Source organism: Heteronotia binoei, chromosome 4 (assembly GCF_032191835.1).
Source record: "Heteronotia binoei isolate CCM8104 ecotype False Entrance Well chromosome 4, APGP_CSIRO_Hbin_v1, whole genome shotgun sequence".
NCBI classification, from domain to species: domain Eukaryota; kingdom Metazoa; phylum Chordata; class Lepidosauria; order Squamata; family Gekkonidae; genus Heteronotia; species Heteronotia binoei.
In genome coordinates this window covers 118,274,185-118,288,007 of record NC_083226.1, presented here as the reverse complement: position 1 = coordinate 118,288,007, position 13,823 = coordinate 118,274,185, and the positions used below count along the sequence as shown (strand labels likewise).

Sequence of the window (13,823 nt, the reverse complement as noted above, 5' to 3'; positions counted from 1 at the left end):
ACGACTGGTGCTTGCACAGGGGCCTTTTACCTTTTTTAGTTACCAGAAACATATTGCGCATTTTGAAACAGCTACATTGGTTGCCAGCCTGCTTTTGAGTTCAAGGTTCTGGATATGACCTGTAAAGTCCTTTACAACCTGTGATCTGCATATTTGAAGGACTCTCTCCTTCCATATGTCACTGTGCCAACTACAGTAATCGGGCAGCCATCTGTTGACTCTCACCATTTAGGGTGGTCCATCTGCATTGATTAGAACCCAGGCCATTTCCATTCTGACTCTGGCTCTGGGAATGGGGCTCCCAGAAGAGGTTATGAGGACTCCCTCCATGGAGATCTTCAGGGGGCACTGCAAGGCCTGCCTGTTTGCCAGTGCTTTTGAGGGGGCTTGAACAGCAGGATTATTTTAAGAGAGTGTTTTGGTGTTTGTAATTTTATTTTTGGTTTTAACAGAACATATTTTAACTATTATTATAAGCCACATTAAACAACGAGGAAAGTTAGGATATAAATGTTTTAATAAAAATAAATAAATAATATGTACACAAAGAAGGAAAAGTTTCCTGCATTCATATAATCACCCCTCCTGATCATAAAGTCATTTCTCCCATTATGATTATAACATTTCCCCAAAGGAATAAAATACCCCAAAATGTCCTGAAGACCAATTGTACTCCAGAAAGCACAGAATTTTGGGGGCAGTTGAGAAACAGGATAAAAAGTCAGGAGAGAAAACCAGCCCCTGCAAGCCTCTGAGAGTTTATGGAATCCTGGAGGGTATGATTTTGGAATTGAGGATTTCTTTGGGAGTCTCAAAGTACAATATCTACTAATGAAGCAGCAAATCCAGGCCACCCATAGTATTGGGGTATCTACATTACTCAAGGAACTAAACACATATTCAGAAAAGGATGACTTTGTAAATTAATAAAAAGGGGAACGAATGGTGAAGGAACATGGTGAAGTTTAAGCATGATACAGGAAGCAGGGAATCTGACTTGCTTAAGCCCCTAATTGAATATAGAATCCTGTAGGGGAAAATTTGGGTGTACAGATGGGAAATCCCCAAAACCATTCTCCCCATCTCCAGTGATTCCTTGCAGCTGCCCAGCTTGCTCCCTCTAACAGCAAACTTGATGGTTATGAATGCCATGCAGTTATGATACTCAGGATAGAGCTCAGATGGAAAGATTAATTAGAATCAAAGGAAAATATCTTCCTCTGGTCATAATTAATTGCATTCCACTCCCAGGACAATATTAAGTGATAAATGGGGCAGGACCTCTTAGAACTTTCAAGGTATCTTGGAGTAGGTGGCAGTGGTGAAGAAAGAATCAGGAGTGTGCCCCATGTAGCATAAGCAGGTCCAAATAAAAATGTACCCCTTCCCATACTATATCACTCAAATCTGGGCTAAATAAGCAGCTTCTTGGTCAGGTCCTGAACTTCAGCAGACTAGAGTTGCAGCATAATACCCATAAGGTACTAAACACCAAAAGTTCAGGACTAGATAAGCAGGCAGCTATTTATATAGGACTAGATCTCAGCAGTCTTGTGATTTGACCAAGGGGAATTTACCAGTTGTTTCTTGCCCCCATATTTCCTCATGGGCTCTGTTTATTACTGTTGTTCATGCTTCGGGCATGATTAAGGCCCTTCACTGCATACTAAAATAAGTGTGCCCAGCTCGTCATATATAGCAGGGATGGCCAACAGTAGCTCTCCAGATGTTTTTTGCCTACAACCTCGTCAGCCCCAGCCAGCATGGCTGATGGGAGTTATAGGCTACCATTGGGCACCCCTGATATATAGGATAGTGAAGGAATCAAGCACAGAGGGACTGTACTGTACCTTTGGTATTTATATAATACTTTCCCAAAGTGTCTAGAGTTTGAATCACATGTGTTCATTAGAACCCTACAGAATTTGGGATTCACCTTAAAGTTAGTGACCAACTCTTCACCACAAGGTAACTTTCCAAGGGATGGCAAAATTCCCAGAGATGAAATTCAATAGAAGAATCTTAGTATTTTCTTTAATTCTTAATATAAAATTTAGAATAGTAATATACACCAAGAACAAGAGAATAGTTTTGTAGCTGGTATCCATTAACTTTTTGTCTAGAGGTTTGTAGGTTGTCTTTTTTTTTTTTTTTTGCTTTTTATAACTTTGTCATTCTAGTTGATTTTTTATGTTCATTTTATTGTATCTTATTTAAATATTTTGGTTGATTTTGCACCATTATTTTTTCTGTCAAAAATAACATTCTTAATACTATGCAAGTGCCCTTCCTTCTAAGACATCAAATATATCATTCAAACTACACTCAAGACATCTTAGAAATTCCTCCAATGCTTCCTCTGAATAACTAGCTATATTACTTCCCATCCAAGTATCAAAGACATTATATCCAACTCCAAAGCCATCAGGCACCACTGGTCCAAACCCACCATAATTAACAGCCGGAGTGCTTAACGTACTAGTTGAAATGACAATATGGTTTATATTTTTGTAGGCTGGATCATTATAAAAATCAGGCATACTTCCACCCTTGACCTGGATAAGGTACTTCAAGGCAAATAAATGACGATCAAATCCTTGGCCTAGAGAAAAAAAGAGAAGGCAAATGAAGTGAGTATGGAAAGTAGGTTATTTATAAAAATAAACTATCACGATAAGCTTTCTATAAAGTAATACTACCACCTCTTGCATAATCCAGAGACTGTTAAGCACTTTGAAAACCCAGAGATTTCAAAATGCTTATCATTAATTATATTGTGCCTCTAACTTGCTATGTCATTTTACTTAGTTTTTGATGTCCCCAAGCTACCTATGAAAAGACACTATGATTAAAAATGGGCATGCTTGTTTCAGCTTTTATCTAAAAACTTGCTTCCCCCCCCCAGACTTTCCTTCTGTTTAGGTTATTCTTTTTTCAGCTTGTCCTTTCTACACAATGTTATAGTAGAAACTGAACGTGTTCAATCTCTGAATTAATTCTAAAAAGTGAGTAGTATTTCCTAGAACCCAAACAGCAGGTACTATGAAAGGATTTTGCCAGGAAACAATACAGAGGGATCTTGATTCCCCCCCTCCCAATTTTGAAATTCATGGAAATCTGATGTTCAGAACAGAGGCAACTCATAAATTTAATAAATAATAATAAAAACTGAGAAATCTTTTTTTAATGGAAGGCTTGGACCAATAGTTAAATTTTTATGTTGGACCAACTGATAGACCATGATCATGACTTTTGTTGTTTTCTCAGCTGAGGTCTAGATGTGACTTATCAACTTCTGTTGAATGGCAGTATTTACAACTGCAACATCTATCAGCATCTAAATATGTCCCTGCAGCATTAAGTGAAACTCTAATTGAATTGATGCAGAAAATGAAATCTGTAATATTTGTTTATATGTTTGTTTGATATTGATTTTTGAAGATGTGAATGTACTTTTAAACTATCTGCCCGCCTCTTGGAGGCTAACTGATGGTTGATGAAAATGGACTCACCATGCCTTTACTACAACTAAAAGACTCATACTGCAACACTGGAGAGATAAATGCCCAACTCCTATAAATCAATGGACTGAGGACCTTACAACTTTATCAATATTTGAAAGCATGGTATATAGACAAAAAATTGTTCATGAACTTATTTTTCAATATTTGGAAATCTTTTATAGAAACATATGTGTAGATCTGTAATTAAATTATAAACATTGTTTGAGCTCTATATTCCTTAGTTTCAATAAAACCAGGAAAAGCCAGAGTAGATTTTACTTATATTTCCAGGTGAAAAGTAAGGAAAAGACATTTTTAAAAACTCACCTTTTCATATATTCTGTAAAACATGTCAAACAGCAGCAATGTGATATTTAAAATCCTATTTTCATTTATAGTAAATTTATTGTGATAAAAATCCTAGAAAGACTTTCTCACAAATCTTAAGTAGAATAATTATAATATACATACATACATACATACATATATATATATATGACAAAATGTTGAAAAGGCCTAACCTAGTGTAGCTTCCAGCTGCAAGCGTCTATGGTACTTTGAACATTCATCAATCATGTTTCTCATTTCTTCAATGCTATGCTTTCCTCGTTCATCAATAAATGCATTTGCACACTTTTTTGTGTACAGAGATGTTGGTCGAATTGTTTCAGTACGACCATGCTTAAAAGCAGCAGTGCTGCATGCTTCATAAGAAGGAACAAATTTTCCATGTTGGCGATAAGCAGACATCTGACATGCAAGCTGAAACACAGCATCTGGGCTCATTTTTTGACTCACTACAAACTGTTTTCCAAATTTATTGTATTTGAATCCTTTAAAAACTAATTTTTTCATTTTTTCCTCAAATTTCATACGTGCCGCACTTATAGCAGATGTTACTGAGTGGCCCAATTTAAAATCCATTTTGTCACATGATGTAACAAACAAAGCTGGACTGGAATTTGGTAAAACAGCAGGATGCTCTGTACTGTCTCTATAGACTTCATTAATAAAACGTAGAACTGCAACTCCATCTCCCCAAGAATGTTCAAAATTTACTCCTGCAGTGCCATCACTCGTGATAATCAGACTAAAAGATTTGTCAAACCAGCGATTGAAACCATTTCCATGAAGCATACAGTGGGAGAGTTCAATTTCATCTTCTGGGGAAGCATCATCTAAACAAAGACAAAACACTGCACTGTCAATTTTCTTGAGGTTTTCTTCATTACCTTTCTGGACAAGTAACTGCCTTACTGTGGCCCAAGTATTTCTGTCTTCAGTTGTCAGGTAAGAAAGTTCAAATGCAGGCAAGCGATCAGCATCACGTATTATCTGTGTTAAATGAGCTTGGATTTCTGATGGATGTAGAATGTTACCAAAAGGATCCAGTACTTCAAAAACATAAAAATGGCCATTTCTCATCACCAACAAATGTCTTGCAAATTCACTTGTGAACAGTGAATCTTTGTTTAAATTAGGAATTCTGGAACTGTTGAAGAGTGACCTATACTGTGACATGTCTAAAGGATAAGCATTCACCATATATGCTCCATACCAAGATACAGAGGGTGGAAGAATACGGAGAAAATGTCTAAAAATTTTTCTCTGACCCCATTTAGGGTTGACATAATATATATCTGGCCGCAAAAAGTCATTCTTCAGGGAATTAAGAAACTTTAATGAAGATACTACCAGATTTGTTGCTCTTACTATTTGAGAGTTGAATTCTGGTTTTGGATCAGGATTTAAGGCAATAAAAGGGTTGTAGTTAAAGACAACTGGATCTCTGGCAGAAAGATACATATCATACCACGGCCCTAAAAAAAATAAAAATGTAATTTAGTTATTTACATTTCATATAGGCATAAATGGTTTGAATATGGAAATAAGTAATAGGAAATAGGCGCTGTTGTCTTAGTTCTTCGTCACTTTCTTGAAGTCATGGTCAATGGCTAAGGATGAACAAATTAAATCTAGATAAGGAGGTGATGTTGGTTGGAAAAGTTAGTCTTGGGAGAGACTAACATGCAATGAAGCTGACAGATTCAGTAACTTGAGAATACTTCTGAACCTGACCCTATCCATGGAGCAGCAGGTTGGTATTGTAGCCAGTAGCACCTATGTCACCTATATCTGGTCAGGAAAATTTGACAATGTTTGGACACTGCTGATGTGGACACACTGATCCATGCTGCTATAGCCTCAAGACTTTATTATTTAATGCTACAAGGGGCTGCTACTGAAAATGACTTGGAAACTACAGCTGGTCCAGATGCAGCAGCCTGTTTTTAATGCACACTAGTTGGACTAACCTAGTGGTAGAGTATTTAAGAGTGGTGGACTCTGATCTGGCAAACAGGGTTTAATTCCCCACTCCTCCACACGAAGCCTGCTGGGTGCCCTTGGACCAGTAACAGTTCTCTCAAAACTCTTTCAGCCCTACATACCTCACAAGGTGTCTGTTGTGGGGACAGGGAAGGGATGTGATTGTGAGCCACTTTGAGACTACTTAAGGTAGAAAAAAAACAGGATATAAAGACATACTCTTCTTTTTTGTCTTCTACCTATATGACAATAGTATTAGAATAACTGCACTGGCTATGCCAGTTTGCTTCATAATACAAATCAAGGTGCTGTTCTTGACCGATATAGCTCTTTACTGCCTAAGTCCCTCATACCTGAAGGTCAGCTTCTCCCCATAAATGAACATGAACAGATGTTCAGAAGCTCACAAGGTTTGCCCTCCTTTTCCTCCTTAATGTAAAGATTTGTGACTGCCAGAGCAAAAACATTTTAAATGGTGGTCTTGTCATAGTGGACTTGACTATCAGTTAAAGTAAGGGCTGCCTCTTCTCTCAATCAATGTATGCAGTAGTGTAAGGCCGAATGATTCCTAACTTGGTTTCAAGCATGCTTAATGGAGTGAATTTTTAACATGCCTGGATTCTTTACTTGTTTTATTTCAACTGTTCTGAGGATCAAGGAAAAGTGACATAGAAGCACAGCAAATGAATATGTATATAATAACACATACAATCTCTCCTTAAGTGTGATAATGTCATCATTTTCACTTGGTGTTGCCACAGCTACCATAAAGACAATAGTAATATAGCTGTTCTACTACCAAGAGACAAGCAAGCAGTTGTGTTAATCTGGCCTAAATGAGAAGCCCCACTCAATGCACAGTTACAACCAGTGGTGTTTTGGTAGCATATGTCCTAGTAAGATATTCCTCTTGGGCTTGCAGCAGGTCCCACAAGGTCAGCAACAACAGTGGAAGAACATCAGAAGGTTGAGGGAAGTTTTAAACATGGCTTTATCAGGACAGCATTGAGCTATTTAGTGTATTGTTTTAAAATACTTCAAGCCACTATGAAAATAAAAAGATAAACTAAGTATAATACCCTTTGGAGTTAAATATCCCTGTTGTGAAGATAACTAATATTAAATCTTTTAATACTTTAAATTACAACTGTGCGACTGAACAACAACAAAAATCACTTACCCTGTATTTTCTTTGTACCCCATCCTCCCTCCAAACTCAAAATAACTATACCAAGTTTCCATGCAATCTCCCATCCATGTGTTAGACCTGCTTAGCTTCCAAGCAGACATACAATAAATTTACCTGAATAAAATAACAATTCTAAAAATTTGGACCTTCACTTTCCTTTCTGAACTAGAAACACAAAATTCCTAATAGGAGATTGCTATAGAGTTTCATAGAGAAGACTGCTATTAATCTAGGACAAAATGAGGTAATATAATAAGTATAAGCAGAACTTTAAAAAAGTAAATCTACTTAATAAACACAAAGCTATTGACGTCACCATTTTGTTAATTTGCAGGCTTTTTATTTTCTACTTAAATAACATCTTGACTGTGACTTGCTTAACTTGATTGTGTAAGAATTACATTATGGGTCAAGATTGTGATTGAAGGACGTCATGTAAATCTTCTTCTGGTGCAACCCCAGAATGAGGTAGAATCCTTATATAATCACTTAACCTATAACAAAACGTGATATGGCATTAAAACAAACAAACCCAGCAACCACAGGCAACATGGTTGTTAAAAAAGCGGCCCCTGGACTTGCTCAAAAAATCAACACCAATATAAAAGAGAAAGTACCCTAACATGTTTACAAGATTGCAAGAAAATAAAAAAAACAAACCTGATATATAACTTGTATGCTTACTATTCCTATCATGTTCAAGAAGATCACGGTGTAAGATCATGCCCATTCCATTTTCAAATTCTCTGGCAAGTTTTTCAGTATGTCTGTAAATTTAAAATGTGTTGATCTGAATACAATCTGACTGTAATAGTATGTTTTAATTAGAGTACTTTTAATTATAGTATTTAAAACATTATTCAGTTTTCATGTATGTAGCTGATCCTATTTAGCAATGTTACCTCATATACACACAGGAATTAATATAGGTTGTACATAGTTCAGGTGAGTACCTGTGTTAGTCTGTAGTAGTAGAATAAAGTTCAAGTCCAGTAGCAACTTAAAGACCAACATGTTAAAAGGTAAATTAGTTGGATGGGAAAAACTTCTGAGAAAGAAATGCCCTCATTTTGGACCAGGCTTACTAGCAATAGAATAATTAACATTCTCACATTCTGACATGTTATTGTTTTATTGGTTTCCCATGCTAATGCTACCCAGATCAAAGGTTTCTCAATTTGTTAATTTTGCTATTCTGCCATTGGATTTTAACTTTGTACCACTCTGCATTCTAAACCACTGCCCACCAGCTATATGTAGCTCTGCTCACTGTACCCGGGGTCGGATAAAAAATTAGGCTAAGTAGGCAGTGGCCTATGGGCCCCCACGCCTTTAGGGGCCCTGGGCTGGCTCCCTCCATTTCCCCCAAGCTTGCAGCCCTCCTAGCCTGCATGCATCACCAGCAACTGAGCTGCTCTTTGCCCGGTGCGGCTGCTGCCGGCATTTTCGCCAAGTCTGCCTCTCCCCTGCAGCTGTCAAAGGGGCTTTTGAAAAAGTGCCTGCAGGCTGCCGTGGGCGGTGGGGTGGGTGCATAGAATCTGAGATAATTTGTGAGGGGCCCCCCAAGATTTCAACTGCCTAGTGGCCTCAATAGGGTTTAATCCAGCACTGACTGTACATCATTCCTCGTCTGAAGACGTGTGCATGTACATGAAAGCTTACATTCTGAATAAAACTGTGTTGGTCTTAAAGGTGCTACTGGATTCCTACTTTGTTCTATTGCTTCAGACCAACATGGCTGCCCACTTGGATCTATTAACTCGATTATGTTATTTCTGAAATTAGTTCAGTTACACAAGATCCCTCCCCCTGCCTGCACAGGTTCTGGAGCTGAAATCTTCAGATCTGACAAGACAGATCTTGGTTGCTTTGATTTAATGTATTTAAACTTTGCTAGCAAAAAGTGGAATGAATCTTGACTGAATGTGTATTCTGACATAAAACATTCAGTTCAAGACACATGTATTTAAAACATTTATTGAAAGAACGTATCTATATATAAAAGAAATAGTAGCATATCAGTCCAAGAATTTTTCTCCCCAAGTTCCTTTCTCAAGCTTTTTATTACTTCTTTTTAAACAATGTATACTCTTATCTCTCTGTTCCATAGCAACCAATTTAGCGCTAACTCTCAGACACAACAGGACATCTGTTTGCTCTCTACACAAAAAGTAAGGAATGTAAGCAACTCAGACACTACTGTTACTCAGTGTCCTCCAATTCATACACCAGTGTTTTCCCATGTCTTCAAGACTAAAGAAACTATCATAGCCCGCACCAGAATCAAAAGTCACCAGATCAATAGGTATCCATATTTCAGTATGTTTGTGCAGAATGTTCAGGGTAAGTCATCACTTTGTCCTGGGCTTCGGAAGAGACATCCTTTAGAAGAGCAAGAATAAGTAGTATGTGCAAATGCATAATCCCAAATGTGCTTATTCAGAACTAATTCTGACTAAATTAATTGGAACCCATTCTCAGATTGCAGCCACAGGCACTTTCAGTTGGATATGTATGCAATTAAGTCATAATGTCCATGGAAAAGGCAACTTTTGAGAAGGGATTTAAAGGAAAAGTGAAAAAAGACAGCACCACACAAGTTTTCTATGTGAATGTTCAGGGTACAGGGTGGTAAGAGAGGTTTAATAGAATCATTTAAGGGAGAAAGATTTTAGGGAGCAGAAGGTGGTTGGATGGAAGGAACAAACTCTGCCTCAGTCCTTTGTACCAATCATCTTTTATAATTGAAAATGTCATACCTGTATTGTTCATCATTCAACAGTGGCTTCTGAGCAGCTAAATATCGGTTAATAGTATCCTCCAGTTTTGGAATAGGCAGTCTAAAAATTAACAAATTTATAATCACTGTAACAAACAACCAGCAGAAATTAAAAAAAATTACTCGTCTATCTGCCTATATTAGTAATTTATGCTACAATGATATCTGGCAAACAAAGGGTTATATCGTTTCCCTTCTTGTTGCCTACAGATCATTCTTACTTGACACAACTGAGTGACTTTTAAAAGCAAACTGGAAAGATGCTTAATCCTCAAGCAACAATTGTCTTTACTCCAGTTGGCGTATCCTCATTGCAAGGCCCTGTGGGCTGGGAGGGGTAGGATTTGCAGAGGTAAATCCACATGGGCAAACGAGAGCTAGTAGTTTAGTGTTGGGAAGAAACTTGCATGCTGCCTGGAGTTGGGGGGGGGGGGCGGCAAACCCCTTCCATAGCCTGTTCCCACTACCAATGCTGCGAGTCTGGGCTCCAGAGTTAAAACATGAAGTGGCTAGGTGCTGTGAGCTCCTTATGCCCCTGAGATACTATGGAAGGGGACTCGGAAGACAACTCGAACTAACCTCCATCTGAGGAAACAGGGGGCCCAAGGTCACATGTACAGTGGGACCCAGGCCAAGCAAAGCCCGATAAGCTGGAGATGCCTTTGTGGCAACGGCGGCCTCCAACCAAGGCTGCCAGTTGATCCATCAAGCCAGAGATCATCAGAAAGCTGTGCCAACCCCATGCAGCCGCTCCAGGCCAAAAGGCACTGTGCACATAAGGCTACGCATGTGGAGAGGCCCAAGGTCACCCAGCAACATATAACTGGAGATTGCCCGCCCCCCCCCCCCCCCACGAGGTAACAGCTGCCTATGGCTGAAGGTCACAGGTGGTACACAGGTGGAGGAAGGAGGTCCAGCCGCCAAGTCACATGGCAGGACTAGCAAAGGGGTTCTGATTGATTGTTGCAGGCAGGGTTGTTCCGTCATGCTGAAGCCCCAATCAGAGTGGCTTCACTGACCACAGCCGGTGTGTCCATTAGGCAGCATGAGGGAACTGCCTTGAGTGCAGCTCTGGGTGGAGGGCATCAGTTTCTGTGCTCCCGCCCTCCCTCAGTGAGGGAAATAGTGAGCTTGGCAGCTGATGCAAGACTTCCAGCCTCAGCAGGCACACACACCGCTCACTGTCACTCCATCCCATGTGTCTGTGCTTCAAAGCACAGATGCAAGGGGCAGAGCAATGGTGTGCACACATGCATGCAAGCTGAGGCCAGAAGCCCTGTTCTGGCCACTGCTGAGCTTGCTCTTGCTGAGGAAGCAAGGGGCAGTGGGGGGGCACCTGGCCTGGGGCGCTAGCTTGCGCCAGCTCCCCAATACCAGTGTGCCACTTACCCCCCCCAGTAGCCTCCTGCTGCCTCCCTTGTACCAGTTGTTTATGTTTGACACCCCAGTTGTACGGTACAGTAGTAAATAATGTTTCCAAAGTACAACAACAACTTTTATTTGCATCCCGCCCTCCCCGCCGGAGCAGGCTCAGGGCGGCTAACAACATTTTATACATTAATTATACAATCATTAAAACTACTACATTAACAGTGTAATTAAAATTCTAGTTAAAATTCTAAAATTAATAACATATATACTGGTGCTATGATTACGTTAACGTTTATGATGGCGAGTTCTTTAGCAGTTTCCCTCTTATTCGGTGAAGGCCAACCGGAAGAGGGTAGTCTTGCAGGCCCTGCGGAGCTGTTCAAGGTCCCGCAGGGCCCGCATTTCCTCTGGAAGTTGGTTCCACAGGTGTGGAGCCATAGTAGAGAAAGCTCGGTTGCAGGTGCTTTGCAACTTCACCTCTTTCAGCCCGGGGATGTTCAGCAGGTTTTTCCCAGCTGACCTCAGTGCTCTCTGGGGTTCATACGGGGAGAGACGGTCCCTAAGGTAGGCAGGTCTTCGACCATATAGGTACATAAAGTACAACCAATTAAGTTCCATATATTAGATGGAAGGTTTATGTCATATTTCTTCTTTTAATGTAACTTTTAAATATCCATGTGAAAACCATTGTGATGGAGTAAGATACAAATCAGATGAATAAATAGGTGGAATTCACTACCACAGAATTATATGACAGCCAGACTGCCAGTGAGAGATTGCATGTATAAAGGTTCCTTTAGAGTAATAATTCTCTACAAGCAGAAAATTAGCACAGCATCTGATCTGCATAATTTTCATTTGCACAGAGGAACAATAAAAAGCTAGTATGAGAGCCAAGCTAGTGTGGTGTAGTGGTTAAACATATTGAGTTAGTATCTAGAAGACCCCAGGTTCGAATCTGTACTGGTGCCATGGAAGCTTGCTGGGTAACCAGTCACTCTTTCTGCCTAACCTACCTTACAAGGTTGTTGTGAGGATAAAAAGGAGAGAATGATGTAAGCTGCTTTGAGTCTTTGCTGGGGATAAAGGTGGGTACAAATTAATTAATAAAATGAGAGACCTCTACTGCAGTGTGAAGTAGCACAGCCTTTTATATCACCTTAGAAATCTACCACTTCATTCTGCTGCATGCATAAACCTTCAATTAGACCATTGGTAATCTGACATCATTTTCCTCCAATGTCTGCAACAGCTGGCCAGCAGTTGAAGAAGCACAAGAGATTCCAGGCTATGGCACAAAATAGTCTTGACAAACTGTTTGCTTTAATGTGAGTACTGTCTCTCCATGGCATAGCACCTACTGCTGCTTATAATTCACATAAATCTGGGAGCAGACTTCTTAAGAAAAATGACAGTATAAAGAACCAGGTATCACAGTGTGCAGAAAGAGAAAGATCTTGTTCAGATCTTTTAAAGAAAGACTTATGCTTTGTAAGGACCCTTGGGATGACTGCACCATGTCTGTGTTTTCTCTTTTTCATGATGTCATACTTCTAAGTGTTCAGACTGGTAATGGTTTTCAATCCAAATGCAGCTATTCTGGTTCACTGTTCATATATCCAGTGTGTGACTGCTGAGTTTCCAGTCATTAGGCCTGGTCCATGTGAACACACAACTACTATTTTTAAAATGCCCTTAAGAGACTAAATAGTCAATCGAAGGTAGTAACAACGGAGCTTACTGGTTTCATCAGAGTGGTAAATTTAGCATGTGATAGAAATAGTATTGTTATTTATTTATCTATTTATTAAAAAATTAAAAAGTGGGATTCTCTCCGCGGACAGCAACACGGGGTTCAAAACTGCCCTTAATAAGCAAGGAATGCTGCTGCCATTCCCTCCCACGTCCCTGTTGGTGCTTTCAATTCTGCAAGCTGTAAAAAGAATATATCTGAAGTATATGCCCGGACCAACCCTCGCGTGGCAGAAGAAGGAGAGCACATGGCGGGAACAAAAAGAGAGGCCGTGTCCTTTCCTCTTCCCTCCTCTCTGCTCCCTCCCTCAAGTGGAGAGACGAAAAGGAACCTGGGCAAGCTGTCCTGGAAGTGCATGGTAGGGACGGTGCTCCGGTGTACAAAGTGATGGTCCGTGTCCTGTTCCGACACGATGCCCTCCGGCTGCCCCACGGTACTCCAATACGCTCGGCGCCCGACCGAGCTTAGCAGAGCCGCGGCGCGCCATTGAGGCCTCGCTCGATGCATGCCACGCTCAGCTGCTTGGAGCGAGGCGGGGGAAGCCACTGGGCGAGGCGCGCCAGGCACCAACCGATACTCGCCGGCACGCGCGTCTTCGAATGGCGGCAAAACGGCCGAAGAAGGGGGGAGGGGAAGCGCCCGAAGCCGGGCCAACAAACGGCTCGAGCGGCGCTTGCCATCCCGTGGCCGAGAAGCCTCTAGAAATCGTCCTTGGCGCCCCGCCTCTTCCCGTGCGTTCGGTGCCGGCGGGTGGGCGGGCCGTTATGGGATAGCGAAGGTTTCAAGCAGGCGGGACTGGACTTCGCCTTTGCACGGCTGGTTTCATCCCTTTTCCAATTCCTGATAATATTGATATGTGTATTCATGTCTACCTGTCAATGAATTAGATATGAGGTTTCT

General features: G+C 40.6%; 2 protein-coding genes across 3 annotated transcripts in view; one reads left to right on the top strand and one right to left on the bottom strand.

Annotated features, from left to right (window-relative positions):
• Positions 1–2,010: 2,010 nt before the first annotated feature.
• Positions 2,011–13,595, bottom strand: LOC132569519 (carnitine O-palmitoyltransferase 2, mitochondrial-like). 2 transcript variants are annotated; one of them, XM_060235668.1, is made up of 5 exons: positions 13,255–13,595; positions 9,780–9,860; positions 7,681–7,787; positions 4,025–5,323; positions 2,011–2,602 (listed from the first exon to the last, which is right to left on the bottom strand). In XM_060235668.1, exons 1-5 carry the CDS (start codon positions 13,428–13,430, stop codon positions 2,274–2,276), a joined length of 1,992 nt encoding a protein of 663 aa, XP_060091651.1. In that variant the 5' UTR covers positions 13,431–13,595; the 3' UTR covers positions 2,011–2,273. The 2 variants fall into 2 exon arrangements, with proteins under 2 accessions (XP_060091651.1, XP_060091652.1); XM_060235669.1 differs by having other exon boundaries at positions 7,705–7,787.
• Positions 13,233–13,823, top strand: part of RHOBTB3 (Rho related BTB domain containing 3) — an 81,804-nt gene continuing 81,213 nt past the window's right edge. The window contains exon 1 of the mRNA XM_060235671.1: positions 13,233–13,281. The gene's annotated coding sequence lies outside the window, so the exon portion shown is untranslated. The remainder of the gene's footprint in view (positions 13,282–13,823) is intronic.

Excerpts from the sequence above, each read along its gene's own strand:
- LOC132569519 (XM_060235668.1), bottom strand. The coding sequence starts at position 13,430 with ATGCATCGAGCGAGGCCTCAATGGCGCGCCGCGGCTCTGCTAAGCTCG. Across the intron at positions 5,324-7,680 it reads GCATACAAGTTATATATCAG|GGCCGTGGTATGATATGTAT; the intron begins GTTTGTTTTTTT and ends TATTTTTTTTAG. Across the intron at positions 2,603-4,024 it reads GCAGCTGGAAGCTACACTAG|GCCAAGGATTTGATCGTCAT; the intron begins GTTAGGCCTTTT and ends TTTTTTCTCTAG.